Genomic DNA, 13682 nt, shown 5'->3' on the forward strand with positions numbered 1-13682 from the left:
GGTAGCCAATACCTCCCTCTGATAAATTCTTAATCAGCCCTCACACTCACACCACCCACCACCACCCCATCACCCACCTCGTAATAAATAAATAAATAAATAAATAATGATGACATATAACGAATGAGCAAGGAGTAACTACGCAACCCAAATACATGTTGCGGTTGGTGGTTGGCTACAGCCCAACCAGCCCACCAGCCCACCAGCTCACCAGTCACTCATCCCGGGGGCCCCGCCGTCTGTCGCCAACAACACACATTCCACGCGCCCTCCCTTGCCCCTCTTCGCCCCTCAGAAAAAAGAAACCGTTAAAGAGAACCCTGGTGGGCACTTTGGCAGTGAGTGAGTGGGAAGGGGGGTAGTTAAGTTGGCACTTGGCAGCTCCAAGCCCACCTCATTCAACTCATTCTCCAAGACTTTCTCCAAACCCCTCGGTCGTTGTCGGTGTCGTTGCGTTGTCTGCTTTGTTGGTTGATCACCCAACGGCCGAATGCCGCTAAACGTAATAATAATATTAATATTAAATAGCAACATGGGTCGTTCCAAATGTTGTTTATGTATTGTTTTTTTTTTTTTTTTTTTTTTTTTCGCTTTTGGCCGTTTTGAAGGGGGATTTATATTCTTTTTAATTCTTCAACATTCATTCTCTGGCTGGCCAGGTTTCTCTCCCTTTTCCTTGTTCTGTTGTCCAATAATACGGAGTACCGGGTTTTTTATATACAGCGTGCTCTGTATGTACGGTGATTAACCACAAATGAAAGAAGATAAATAAAACAAAAAGCACTCTCTTTCTTTCTTCCCTTTCACTCTGAGAATAATTTTAAAATGCCGGCTGCCTCCTGTCTCTCCCAACCTGTTTGTTTGAATAAATAAATAAAATAATAATAATAAGCAAAAACCGCCCCTCTCCCACCTGTTATTATTGCTATTGTAATCTAGGAAAGTACCCTGTTTGTATTTATTTCCTGCCAGGGTCTTTTTTTTTCTTTGTGTTTTTTTTTTTTTTTTTTGTGCCTTTCTTTCACCCCCCTCCCCTAGCAGAAAAGACAGAGAGGGGCAATTTCCCACTCAACAAGCTAGCCCAATAACACCCTCGCGAATAACCCATAGTTAACCCAGCGCTAGTCCGCGCCGTTTCGAAAATAAAAAATTAATAGTAACAGGTTTTTATTTATTCCCAGGAGGATTGACGCGTCCTTGCTTTCGTGCGGTGTTGCGGTGATACATGTACGGAGTACATACATACATTCCCATTATTCCCTAGGTCGCCACTACACTACACACTACACTACTACACTACTACACTACACACTACATTACACTACGGACGGTGAACCCTGTAGGAAATGGGGAAGCGGGAAAGTGGAGCGCGAACTAAATCTCCCAGCAACCAGCCGGCTGGGGACCGGAAGGTAAGCTCAAAACCCCTCCGGGGACCCGGGGGGGGGGCAGTACGCTGTAACTGCGTAGTAGTTATGTAAAGCCCCGCGAGGGTGAGGAGGCACTGCCTGAGAGGGAGGGGGGTTATCGGGAGAAGAATCTCACAGAATGTTCTTTCTGATAATGTAGTTAATAATAACTTAATTGCTGCTTGTTAACTTAGCCTGTAAGCTGCTCAGGAGAGGGAGAGGTTTGGTTTTGAATGGTTCGGGTATTACAGCTGGTTGTATTATTATATTATTATTTGAGAGTTGGGAGGATTTTACCTATGTATGAACAATGGAACGTCTCGGCTTGGCTGGCTTCATCCCATCCCATCCCCAGAAAGGAAGTGCTCACCAGCCTCAGAGAGAGACTGTGAGCCATACTATTCATTATTATTCATCCTACATTTCTCGCCACGGGCCGAGTCGGGAATTGAATGAGGGGCCACTCAATGTGGCAGATACATATATATACTCAGTCAGCTGAGGATAGTCAGAGAAGACCATCAGACAAACTCGCAGAATCAATTGAATTGCACACACTCACCACTCACTCCTCCCTTCCATCAAGCAACTGGAAAACATAATATTACAAGATCTATCTATCTATCTGTAGGGGGATCCATCTACATTGTTACTACTACAGGGTACGCAGCGTACATTATTATTACATCTTCTTCTACGGAGTACTCCTTGTTTTATTACATCTCATTGACCGCCTTCTCCCATTCCATCCATCCATCCATCCATCCATCCATCCCTCTATCTCTATCATAAACCACATATTCCGTAGTACAGTACATACATACATACATACATACATACATACATACATACATACATACATACATACATACATACATACATACATACATACGTACGTACATACTCCATAACCTCTCATTATTAGTCGAATCGCTGGCGTGAAGGGAGGGGCGAAACTACTTCCCGCCGTTCGCTGTGAAAATTCACAATTCATGAAAATGATTGGTATCCAGCAACCTGCACCAACCGCCTCACCTTTTCACCTCTCTCTCACTCTCATGAGAATAATGTGACTCCAGATTTAAGCCAGTGGTTTGGCTGTGAATTCTGCATGTTATTTTTTAATTTTTTAATTTTTTAATTTTTAATTTTTAATTTTTTTAATTTTTTATTCTTTCGTGTAATGCACATTTTGATGAAAACACACAAACAAATATGCATAACATAACCCCACCAGTCAGGCCAGTTCACTCTCTTTCATTCCTCGCTCATTGACTCCCAACTGGCCAGTTATGAAATTCCTTCTTGCAAATCATATTTATTATTGTGCTGCAGTCATTGGGCTGATATTATATTATTATTCTCACCAGATGGGATGTCACTCAGCTCAGTCAGATCTCCAACTTTAATTCTTGCTTTTTTTAATTACTAGTTAACTACTACTCCGTAGATTACATACGACTGAATCATTTTTGGCGGCGATTCGAGACAAGCTGGCTGACAATTCCCACAAAAGAACAAACAATTTTTTTTTCAAAAAAAAGAGTTTATCCTGGAGGGGACGGAGATCTGCAATATCGGCAACCACCAATAAAAAAACATGAAAAAAAGACCAACGCAGCACACAACAGAAGATAACTTCCAGGTTCCTGTACATACATTGAACTATCTTCTTTTTTTTTCTTTTTTTTTTTTTTGGCTCTTCTCCAATCCCCCTCCATCCGGCTCTCCCTCCTTCCCTCCCGCCCGCCCGCCCGCTTGCCGAACCAGGCAGCAGGGGAGGAGAAGGAACCCCCCCTGAGGCCCTGGCGCTGGCAGAGAAACATCGGCCCCACCCACAATAAAATGATGGAACAGTGGAAATTCTCCGTTCGATTCTCTGGATATACGCTGTAATAATGGATCTATTCCAGCCTGTCTACGGAGTACTCTAAAAACATTACATATTATTAATAAGTAATCCAGTACGTAACTAACTACTTCTGTCAAAGGCTTCTTGAGAAAAGAGTTCTCCATGCCATGCATGCCCCTCCAGCCAAGTTGCCGGACTTTACAGAAAGAAAAAAGAAAGAAAAAGGAAAGAAAAAGGAAAGAAAAAGGAAAGAAAAAGAAAAAGAAAAAGAAAAGAAGATCAACATCATTAAAAACCCAAGCTAAAAATCAGCCTGGAGCAAGACAAAGATCCCGGCCAACATGCCAGCCTGCCAGGTGGCAACTCCGTACCTGAACAGAAAAATGGGCTTATTCATGACTGCATGCCACTAAAAACTTATCCTAGGCTTCCCTTAATAAAGAGAGATGGTTTCCACAGTTTTAGCTTAACTAAGTCACCTAACTCACTAGCTAGCCAGCTGTTCCCTGAGGTGTCCTTCCTTGAATCCTTGGGGGACCCGGGGGGCGGCCAGTGCAGTGGCCAGCCGGCGGGCGCGCGACGACACATCAGCAAAACTAGTTAAGTTACCGAGTTTCGACGCGGGCTTTAACATAAAAGAAATACTATTTCTTATTATTTATAGTATTATTAAAGAATAACGTTGCATACAGAAACAACCAACTCAACTGTTGCCCGGGTCTTCTTCACCGCCGCTTCTGGGTTGTTCCAAAAAGGCGGAGAGATGCTTGAGAAGTTAGAATGGAGAAAAAACGACACCGCACAGAGAGGCGGGACGAGTTGGGTATGGAAGTTGCCAGCGGGGTCGTCGTCGCGACCGGCTTGAGAATTATTATATTGTTATGACTGTTATTACTATTGTCTAGGGTGGGTATAGCTGCTCGGTTATGTAATTTTTTTTTTATCATCGAACGAATGCGAGTTTTGAAGAGAAGAGATCTGAAGAAGAAGAAGAAGAAGAAGAAGAAGAAGAAGAAGAAGAAGGAGAGGGTTTTTTCCCCGATGTATCTAGATGGAATGGCGGGGCATTGTGAATTGTTGGATAAATGAAGATTGGATAGTTACGTATGCATGCGAGCGATGCGGCCGCGATGAAGGAAGACCCCCTTCAATAATCGTAAGGACTTTCTAACCACTGCTTATTACTATATTTCTTTTTTAACTACATACAAAATCTAGATCTTTCTCTTTTGCTTTTTTCCCTCTCAATGGGCTTTTCCTCACAGTTAACAATATACTATAATAAAACGCACACAAAGAAAAAAATCCCAAAATCGCCCACCACCCCACCCACCAGGGCCACCACCAGGGCCACCACACCACCACACCGCAACAACAACAACAACAACAACCACCCCCCACCAGCCCACCATTCCAACCCACCAGCTTCCTACGCTGCGTACGCAGTATGTTACTACTACTGGACAGCCCATCAAACTATCCTAGCTAGCATGATACTAACCAAACCTCCCACTAGCCCCGAACTCAACTGCTGCCACCGTGAATTCCAACCAAGGTTTCTTGGAAACCTCCAAATCCCGAACTAAAACTCTCTTAAAAAAAAAAAAGAATCCTTGTGCTGGGTGGGGTGGTTGGATCGGGGAATCCGTATTCCGTAAAAACCACGGAAGGATTTCAGGAACAGGAACAGGAAGAAGGAAGAGGAGGAGGCCAACAAGTTCCCCGGAAACGAGTTGGGGGGGGTAGGGGGGTGGGGGGGTGGGGGGGTAGGAGGGGGGAATCCACAACGTTCTGGTCTGGGCCCTGACTTTTTTTTTTTTTTTTTTTTTTTTATCGTTTCGAGGCGAATCTTGTGTATCTGTGTGATCGGCTGGCAGACTATCTATCTATCCATGACTGGTATACGGAGTACGGAGTACATACTCTGTAACTATTATTTAGTCTGAAAGAATTGAATGGAACGGAATCATCAAAGAAGGGCCGCTTGCCTTGATCTGCTGCAGTCGGAGAAATAGAATTGCTTTTGAGAGGAATTTATTCTTGATATGCGCTGTAGGTACGGTACTCAGGAGACATACGAAACTGGTTACTCAGCTCAAATCAGATGGTCTCAAAGTTATTATGCTTTACTTTACTTCTTCATTTTTCTTCTACGTACTTTCTCTTAATTCTCTTGCTTATCCCTAATCATGGGAAGCTTGTGCTTATGTTCCATTTTAACATTACTCTCTCAAGATATCAAACAGTGACGCTTGTGACAAACAGACAAAAGCTAAAGAAAAATTTCAAATACTACAGACTCTGTGATAACAAATTGAGAGAGAACAGAGAAAACAAACTCAAGGCTGAATTTCAGAGCAAGGAGTTATGGGTGGCCAGTCAGAGAGATTCATCCTCATATTCACCAGGGAGAGAGGGGGGGGGGGATTTGAATAATAAAAAATGAGCAACACCAGGAGAACAACATATCATACCATATTTCAATGATCAGAACACTTGAACACACACACACACAAACCCCCTGCAGCCCCATTCACGCCAACCCTTCCTCTCTGCTCTTAACAACAACCTCCTTACTCATCTTATACCCCGCATCATTACCATCGATAATATTCTTCTCCTCCAACCCACTCAGCAGATCAAGCACAGAGTCCCGACAGCTATACCCCCCAGGGTATCCATGACCGGGGGGGATAGCCGCAGTTTTGGCAAACGGCGGCAATCGCGCTGATCTCTATGGTATCCACGTCCACGTCGCACGGGTGGACCATCGCCGAGAGATTCAGCAGCTTGTAGGCGTCGAGGTTTTTTTTCCATCTCGAAGAAGCGGTTGGAGAATGAACTTCTCTGCCTCGCTGGGCCCGTCGACGATGAAGAGCAGCCAGTGCGTGGAGACGCCGGTGTCCTTGTCCCCTTGTAGATGGCGGCGTTCAGCCCGGCGGTTGCAGGCATGTTTGTTTAAGAGTCGCCAATCAAAGCCTTGTAGGAGGGTAGGCAGGTCCTTAGAGCCCCGGGGGGGGGGGGGGGGGAAGGGGGGGTGATAAGTAAATACCGTCGAGATGGTGCGGTTGCGAGTGCTGCGCCGCACGTACACGGATATTGTATCAAAGGCGAGGAGGCTGCGCCAGACAGAATTACATAAATGAGCAGTCAGTCTGACATTCGAGAAAAACCGAGAGCGTCGAGAGAGATACTTCCACATAGATCCAGGAGGTTTTGACAAGCCTTTATAGAACCATTTACTAAGGGTTACGAAACAAAGGAGCTAGGGTTTTCATTCGGGCGAACGAACAGTCCCCTCTGGCGATACGCTGGACAGCCTTGTGAGAAAACCTTCCAACAATCAAGCATTCGTGTCAATTTAGGGTCGTGCATACATATCCAATTGCGTAAATCGTTAAGCGTACCTTCCATGTTCCCTGCCGAGTTCGCGATGTTTCAGCGCTTCTGTCCTCGGAACTACTCGCATCCAACCAAACCGGCATTATCTTTCTTCTCCAAAGTGGGGGAGGGGTTAAAGTAAATACCCCTTGTGAGAGTTCTTCGGGGGGGGGAGGGATATCCGGGTCCCTCTGCAAGGACAATATAGTAATGTGCATGTGTGAGAGAAGGCTCATTGATTATTCGTTTGCCCGTCCCGTACTCTATACGTCTGAAGAAATTGTTTCCATAGGAAACTCCAAAATCGAGTTGCGGAGACTTTCACGAACCAATGCCAGAAATGGTCACTTTGGCAAGCTTGTACACAGTCAGTCCACCGCGAGATCTGGGGCTGGCTCCAGGTTCAGTGATTTTGGTATGTCCGCTGTCATATCCATAACTCTACTGTTGGTCAGTTACATTAGCTAAAGGTAATGCCAACTCCGAGTCAGGTGTAGGATGGGTTTTTTTTTTCGTTGATTGCATCGATTCCACTTTGGGAGGAAAGAGTCAGCTGGTCTTGAGTGGCAGCGAGAGCAAAGAAATTTAGCCTGTTGAGGGAGGGAGGATCTTCTATGATTTAGAGGTCTTGTGCGATCCACGGAGTAAGTAGAGGAGAAGTGTAGACTCTGCCCAGGTTAGAAAATAGAAAATTTAGAAAGACTGCTTGCTGGACATGGAGTTTTGAAGGACCCGCTTCCTTCTGTTCTATGCTATGACTGAAAACTGGTCCATTCCGCCACCAACAAAATCATCGCTTGGTTAACTATCACAGTCTCTAAACCCGAGGACATATTCTGGGCAAGCACTTTGGCACAAGAAGCACGATAGCCCAAGAAGCCCTGTTAGTTATAGTAGCAGACACAAATCAAACAATCTAAAATCATACCAAAAATAATTCGGTTGGCTCATAGCAAAGCCCATCGCGCCTTGAATTGAAACTGCTTCCGCGAGTTCACCTGTTCGGGGAGGCTTTTAGATGTTGACGGGGATACCATTCAGGCATTCACAGACTATCCGTGTCTGGGTTTGGGGCCATCTGTAGCCCCAGGTTTGCGGAGTTTTGTTTGGGTATTTTGCCTCCAGCTTGGGAATATTCCCAGGCGCCCTGAGCAGCTGAAGTCCCCCTTTTAAGCTACAAATACCCAGAGCTTAGACAGAGATAGCGCCGGTCACCCAGGATTGGTCTCACAACTCTTTCAATGTTAGTTTCAGAGTGTCTAATTGAAGAGCAGCTCCATCAGAATCCACAGAAAGCATCATGTGTCATGAGTATGTGGGTGCAGAGCCAGCCAAACTGGTTGATTAGGTATTATCAATGGAGTGATGGTTGGCTGTTAATCATCAGTTAGTCTGTTCTGTTCAGCAACAGAGAGAGAAAAACTTACAGATTGCACATCAGTTCATAATCTCCAGATATAGTATTCAGTGCAACAGGGCTCTTTCAGTTCAAGAGAGCCAGTAACTTGTAATCTTATCTTGACAGGCACTTTCATTCTCAGAGCAACAGTTGCAGTTGAGCAGCAGGAGTGTATGTAATTTTTGATTATGTGGAAAATGTTAATTTCAACAATCATTATCTCTTTCTTCCTCAATGTGGAGTCTGGTCTGATTAGAAGAGTCAGTACGGCATTTCAGAATGTTCTCAAGAATGGATTTTTCTTTTTACCATGCACTTACCTGAACTTGACAAGGGAATGTCTAGATCTATGAAGAGTATTATTGCCTACATCAGATGTCTTCCCATTCATCAAAGTGGCGATACAGGGAGAGGGTAATAACAGGCCTATATATGCAGATAGCCATGTTTGTATCCCGATAGCAAGCAACATTCTATGGATAAATTTTCCATACTGGGACCTGTGTGAGCAATGTGCTATAAACCCCTAGATGTAGATAGAGATGCCTTTGACACCTGGGATCTTGGAAATGTTTTTTCTCAAAACAAAGTACTGTAAACTGGTTAGCATGGCCCATAGATCATATAAGAAGCGCAGGAGTGATATTCTTACCCCTATGTGAAGTAGCACCGGTAGATTAGATTGACTGCCTGCCAGCGGAGCGGGAGAGCGAAGGGAAGGCGGAGCGGAGTTTCAAGGGCATCGATCATTCGATCCTGTTTCGGCAAATTTGGGAGTTAATTACGACTCTGCCGTTCAAATTTGGCCCTTCTCATTCCACAGGTGTGTCGCATGTCTCAATCGATAGATATTATCCATGTTAAGTCATCTCATGGGCGCAAGACTTTGCCTGCAAATATGCCAGGGAGAAACAAGGGGTGGGAAAGGCCGGGAGGCGGGGGATATATCCGACCTGATGGCTCTCCCCTTTCTACTCTTAATTCATCACTAAATAATTACATATCCATAAATAAAAGACAAGCAAGCCAAGTATATCCACCTATACATGGCAATCCACCTAGGTAGATTCATAGGCGAGGGCACGAAGTTGATAGTGTCAATCCGGGGTTACTGGAAACTGCCCCCTTTAACTCCGGTGGGGGCTAATAAATTGCTGGCGGTATGGTATAACTACGGGAGTACCTAGAATTTTCTGGAAAGCTCACATCTTCTTTGAACAATTCGGGGTAAGGGATAGAATGGGCAGAGACTCGAGAAGAAAGACGCTCGTTAGTGCGACGAAATTTCGATCGAATTAGGTTTAACTAACGAGCCGAATTTTCTCCAAATATACGGGATAATTTTATTTTCCTTTCTTTTCCTTCTATTGAATTTCTATACGGAGTAATCCATGTTTTTGTGGCGCTTCTTATTTTATTTTTATTTTATTTAGTTTGTTTTAGCTGCTTGAGCAGGCTCATTTAACTACCCCAGTTTCTCGTGAGATGCAACTCTCCCGGGGACACAGGCAGGAAAAGATAAATAAAGTCTTACAGGCTCACACAACTTTTCAAAATTCCACGGCGTAATTTTGGTCTGTGAAAACTAACTACGTTCTTCTCTGCTCCGTAATTTCTGCTCCAAATGCACTGCGAAGGAAGTCGGTCTGTCGCATGCCACTCGTAACTATTATTGAATCACGTCACATCGCGGAATCCTAATCTGCAGGTGCAGCAGCAAAGCAACAAATGAGAAATCTTGAAAAGTGCGGCAGGGGCTTGGTGTTTTCTTCTCTCTCCCCCAATTCTTGGGCGAATAGATTGCGTCGCTTTACACAGAAAAAAGCCCGCCAAGGATACATAAATTGAAGATTGGTTGCAATAATAAAATGCTGGAGGCTCCGGACCCTCGGCCAAAGCCACCTGTTTCAAAAGGCCCTAAAGAAGACAATGCGCAGCCTTGACAGCGGGCAATATTTTATTTCTGCACGTGTGGATATCGATGTTCAAAACATATTCCAAGGCTTTGTTTGGTTAGCTAACTAGCCATAGCAAACTTTTTCGGGAGAAATCTGATGGAGCACATCTAATTGACATCAGATACAGCTCATTGTACAGTACAATGACGAATGACTATGTCCTCCGTATGCACAGAGGATATTGCTCAGGGGGAGAAATATGCCAAAGTGGTAAAACTAAAAAATAAAGCGAAAAAAAATACCCCGTCCTCCACCCGGCCTGGATGCATGCAGACCGCTTCCTCCCGTTCCATTTCTGTACTTAAAAAGCAGAAAGGAAGATCAAACAGCAAAGTTGGAAACTCCACATGTGTACTATGTACTCTATAAGGAGCAAAGAAACCCAAATCTATGGAAGAGTCCAACACACCTCTAGTCTAAAAAAGTTACATATTCTACCTCAGTCCATGCAATTTGGTGGGCCGCGGCCTTATTCTAGCTCCGGTTGCTCGCAGATCCGCTCTGTATTTCTCCATTATGTACCCCAGAGGTACCCGACGGGATTTGTAGGAGAGGGGAGGATCTGTTGGGTTGAACCATAGCCAACTCGCTCCGGCCACCGTTATTCAGGAACCGGAACAGCGGTTGTTTACAATGTTTAGGCGACGTGACGTTAGGCTAGAAGTGAGGCTAGTTAGGTATCCTACTGCTACGCTACCATATCATATAGCGGCGGTCGGCACAGGTTGGTGCAGAGAGACGTTACATTCGGGTCTGCCGAAGCTGCAGCAATGGATAAGATGAAGGGGGGATACATAACTCGTGGAAGAGGCATATTTTGGCATGCCGTTTTTTTTTTTTTTTTTAAGAGAGAGGAAATATGGGGAATCGAGAACGAGTTTCATGTCGAGTGAATACGGGCCTCGGCGCATGCACGGTGGCTGCATACGAGGCGGCGACGGCTGCAGGGCGGCAAGACTCGGGAGATGGTTGGCAAGGATTATACGTACTGATTGATATCTTTTCCTGTGAATAGCCGTTGATACTCCGCGTTTACATATGACAGCCGCATATGTACTGTATGTATGAAGTTAACGACATCAATGTGCGGAAAGGCAATAATAATAATAACCCGCGGGCTGGAACACAACGTCGGGAGTTTTATTTTTTATTTTTTATTTTTTTTTTTTGCCCTGGATGTAGCGCAAAACGAACAACCCTCCCGAGAAATTCGTTAATATCAACTTTACAATGTTACAATGCCTCGGAGAAACAAACAGTACCACGCATTTCAAAATGTACTGCATGTCGCGACTTTCATCCCGAACGACAGACAATCACAGCAAACAAAAATGAAGAAGAAGAAGAGCACTCTTCCCTTCGCGTCTGCTGCTTCTCTCTAGGCTCTAGCCGCCCCAACCCCCGAGCACATTTTCCAATACCGATCCGGGGATGTAGTAGGACCAAGCAAGCAGGCCAAAGCCCTACAGCTAAACTCCTCCCCCCTAAATTTCCCCGCGTATCCCAGCAAAACACCCATGGATCCGCCAGATACTTTTTCATGAACTCTTCAACATACCTGCCAAAACGGATGGAAACAGAAAACGCCCAGATCGGATGCAGCGTTTGTTGTCATGCTCGTCCCGGGCGGCCATGCATGGGCCATTATTATGAGTATTGATTGATAGGTACTGGGCACTAGGCAGTTCGCCGGGGTCCTGGGATCAGGGATCGTGTGCGCAGTGCGAAACGGATGCACTGAGCCGATGGGATGGGGATGGTGGGGCCGTGGCCCGTGGGATGGAATGATAGAACTCTTAAACATATGACGATCTCAAGGAAGTTTCTGCAATGCGATTTCGACGTCGTGTGTATTCTATTCTTCAGGAATAGAGTGGAAAGGACAAACGCGGGCGCAGGCACGCGGGTCTGTACTGTACAAGCGTTTGATGTAAAAGCAATCTGGAGAAAGGAGAAGTAGGACCACGGGTATAAGATGTAATATTTAAGCACTCTTGGTCTAAAAAGAATTTACCTAAAAGATTCCCAGGCCAATTCCGAGCTGAGTTTGAAAGGAGCCGTCTTGAAGCACAACATAGACTGCATCCACGGCCATAATATAACTTACACATAAAATATAATAATATACAGAGTGCGAAAAACTCAGGTCCATCGAAGGTGAACCCACCCCGCTATGAAACTGTTTATGTTTAATGCATCGGACAAATGCCCTTCTCACGTCCTCAAACAACTAAAAACCTCAACATGGCCTTCGTTTTATATATATCGTTTCTAGCTCCCAAAAAAAACCCTCAGCCACGAACTGACACAGCTCTCCTTCATAAGATTAAAAACACATATGGACTACATGCATGGAGATTACTTGCACGGCTGGGGAAGTCAGTTGCGTGGTAAATATAGACCTGTAACCACCTAGTTAGGCTGGTCAGGCTGGTCAACCACATGGCAATTATTATGTCAGGCCTTTGACTTATGCAGTCTGAATTTGATACTCCCGTCTTTCTTCATCTCCCGGAAAGATATAGACACCATGGCCCATGTGCAAGACTATATATAGTATACTCCGTAGTAAACCCCTTCCCTCCCGTCCACGCCATTCAGCAAGTGCATGCATGCACCCTCTGTTCCCCCGGGGCTCCCCGCTATTATCATTTCATGCGATAAATTTTCTATCTGAAGCTCTCTCTTTACACTCTCCTTTCCCGTTATCCGCTATCTGCGAGCGAGTACTGGAGAATGGAGTGGAAGATAAGCAAAAGAGATAGAAAACCCAAAAAAAAAAAAAAAAAAAAGGCTCATCTCCGTGAGTTACAGAGCTTTTATTAGCATTTTGAATATTTATGCGCTGAAGTTGTGAAAAGTGCAAGGTCTTTCACTCTCCTGCACACATTCTCTCCCTCCACCCAATCCCTTGCCCTATCCCATCTGGTGTCACAGCTCAGCTGGGGATGAGAGGTCGTGAGTGGCTAGGTGACTGGTGACGGCGGGGCGGCACACCAGCTCCAGCAGGTGCTTCCCCCCTAGTTAATAATGTCTATATTAAGCGGCAATATACCCGTGGACCCTCAGGGTCAGTAAACTTGATTTGTTAACATTGGAAAGGCCTGCACGGCTAAAGAGGGAATAGAGAGAGGTAATGGTTCAAGGAGAGAGTCCCGTTGATTGTAGTAAAATATATAGACTAACTTAGTCAAAGTCAGTTGAGTTGCAACACAAACTTTAATTTTTCCCTTGCTTGCTTCCATTTCCCCTCCATTCCATTCCATTTCGTTTCCTTTTTCCTTTCTGTTCCCTTCAGGTAGTTGGTAAACTTAGCCCCTTCAGAGCCTGGGGAACAAAAGCGCGCACTCTTTTATCTCCGCTCTCTCTCAACTGACGGGCTGAGATTGGGGGGTTTCCTTTCCCAACGGGGTTGCAGCAAATCAACTGCCGATCATTGGCGAAATGGATGAAATCCTGCTGTAGTTTCTCATTGGATGGATGGAACTTTTTCGAGGCTGAAGGGCGAGTAAGAACTTATGCAGAAGGGTTCTTGAAGGGATACTCCGTAGTTATGGGAAGAGATATATATATATATATATCTCTAGAAATGTGATTGGCTGGACGGTGAGAGAGGGGAGGGGAAACAAGCAGAGGGTGAAGAGGCAAGGTTGATTGAGGTGATGGGAAGTTGAAGTGAGTTA

At 44.9% G+C, this 13682-nt stretch overlaps 2 protein-coding genes across 4 annotated transcripts; one reads left to right on the forward strand and one right to left on the reverse strand.

Annotated features, from left to right (window-relative positions):
* Positions 1-5385: 5385 nt before the first annotated feature.
* On the reverse strand, positions 5386-7391 carry BDBG_02704. 3 transcript variants are annotated; one of them, XM_031720918.1, is made up of 3 exons: positions 6669-7347; positions 6456-6594; positions 5386-6380 (listed from the first exon to the last, which is right to left on the reverse strand). In XM_031720918.1, exons 2-3 carry the CDS (start codon positions 6461-6463, stop codon positions 6044-6046), a joined length of 345 nt encoding a protein of 114 aa, XP_031577263.1. In that variant the 5' UTR covers positions 6464-6594; positions 6669-7347; the 3' UTR covers positions 5386-6043. The 3 variants fall into 3 exon arrangements, with proteins under 3 accessions (XP_031577263.1, XP_031577264.1, XP_031577265.1); XM_031720916.1 differs by having other exon boundaries at positions 5386-6594; positions 6669-7391; XM_031720917.1 differs by having other exon boundaries at positions 5386-6572; positions 6639-7347.
* Positions 7392-11197: 3806 nt separating this feature from the next.
* Positions 11198-12115, forward strand: BDBG_16645 (uncharacterized protein). The gene has a single exon (XM_031724556.1). It carries the CDS (start codon positions 11750-11752, stop codon positions 11957-11959), a length of 210 nt encoding a protein of 69 aa, XP_031577266.1. The 5' UTR covers positions 11198-11749; the 3' UTR covers positions 11960-12115.
* The last annotated feature ends 1567 nt before the right edge of the window (positions 12116-13682 follow it).

The sequence above is a fragment of the Blastomyces gilchristii genome (genome assembly GCF_000003855.2).
Source record: "Blastomyces gilchristii SLH14081 genomic scaffold supercont1.4, whole genome shotgun sequence".
Classification (NCBI taxonomy): domain Eukaryota; kingdom Fungi; phylum Ascomycota; class Eurotiomycetes; order Onygenales; family Ajellomycetaceae; genus Blastomyces; species Blastomyces gilchristii.

Excerpts from the sequence above, each read along its gene's own strand:
- BDBG_16645 (XM_031724556.1), top strand. The coding sequence starts at position 11,750 with ATGGGGATGGTGGGGCCGTGGCCCGTGGGATGGAATGATAGAACTCTT.
- BDBG_02704 (XM_031720916.1), bottom strand. The coding sequence starts at position 6,463 with ATGTGGAAGTATCTCTCTCGACGCTCTCGGTTTTTCTCGAATGTCAGA.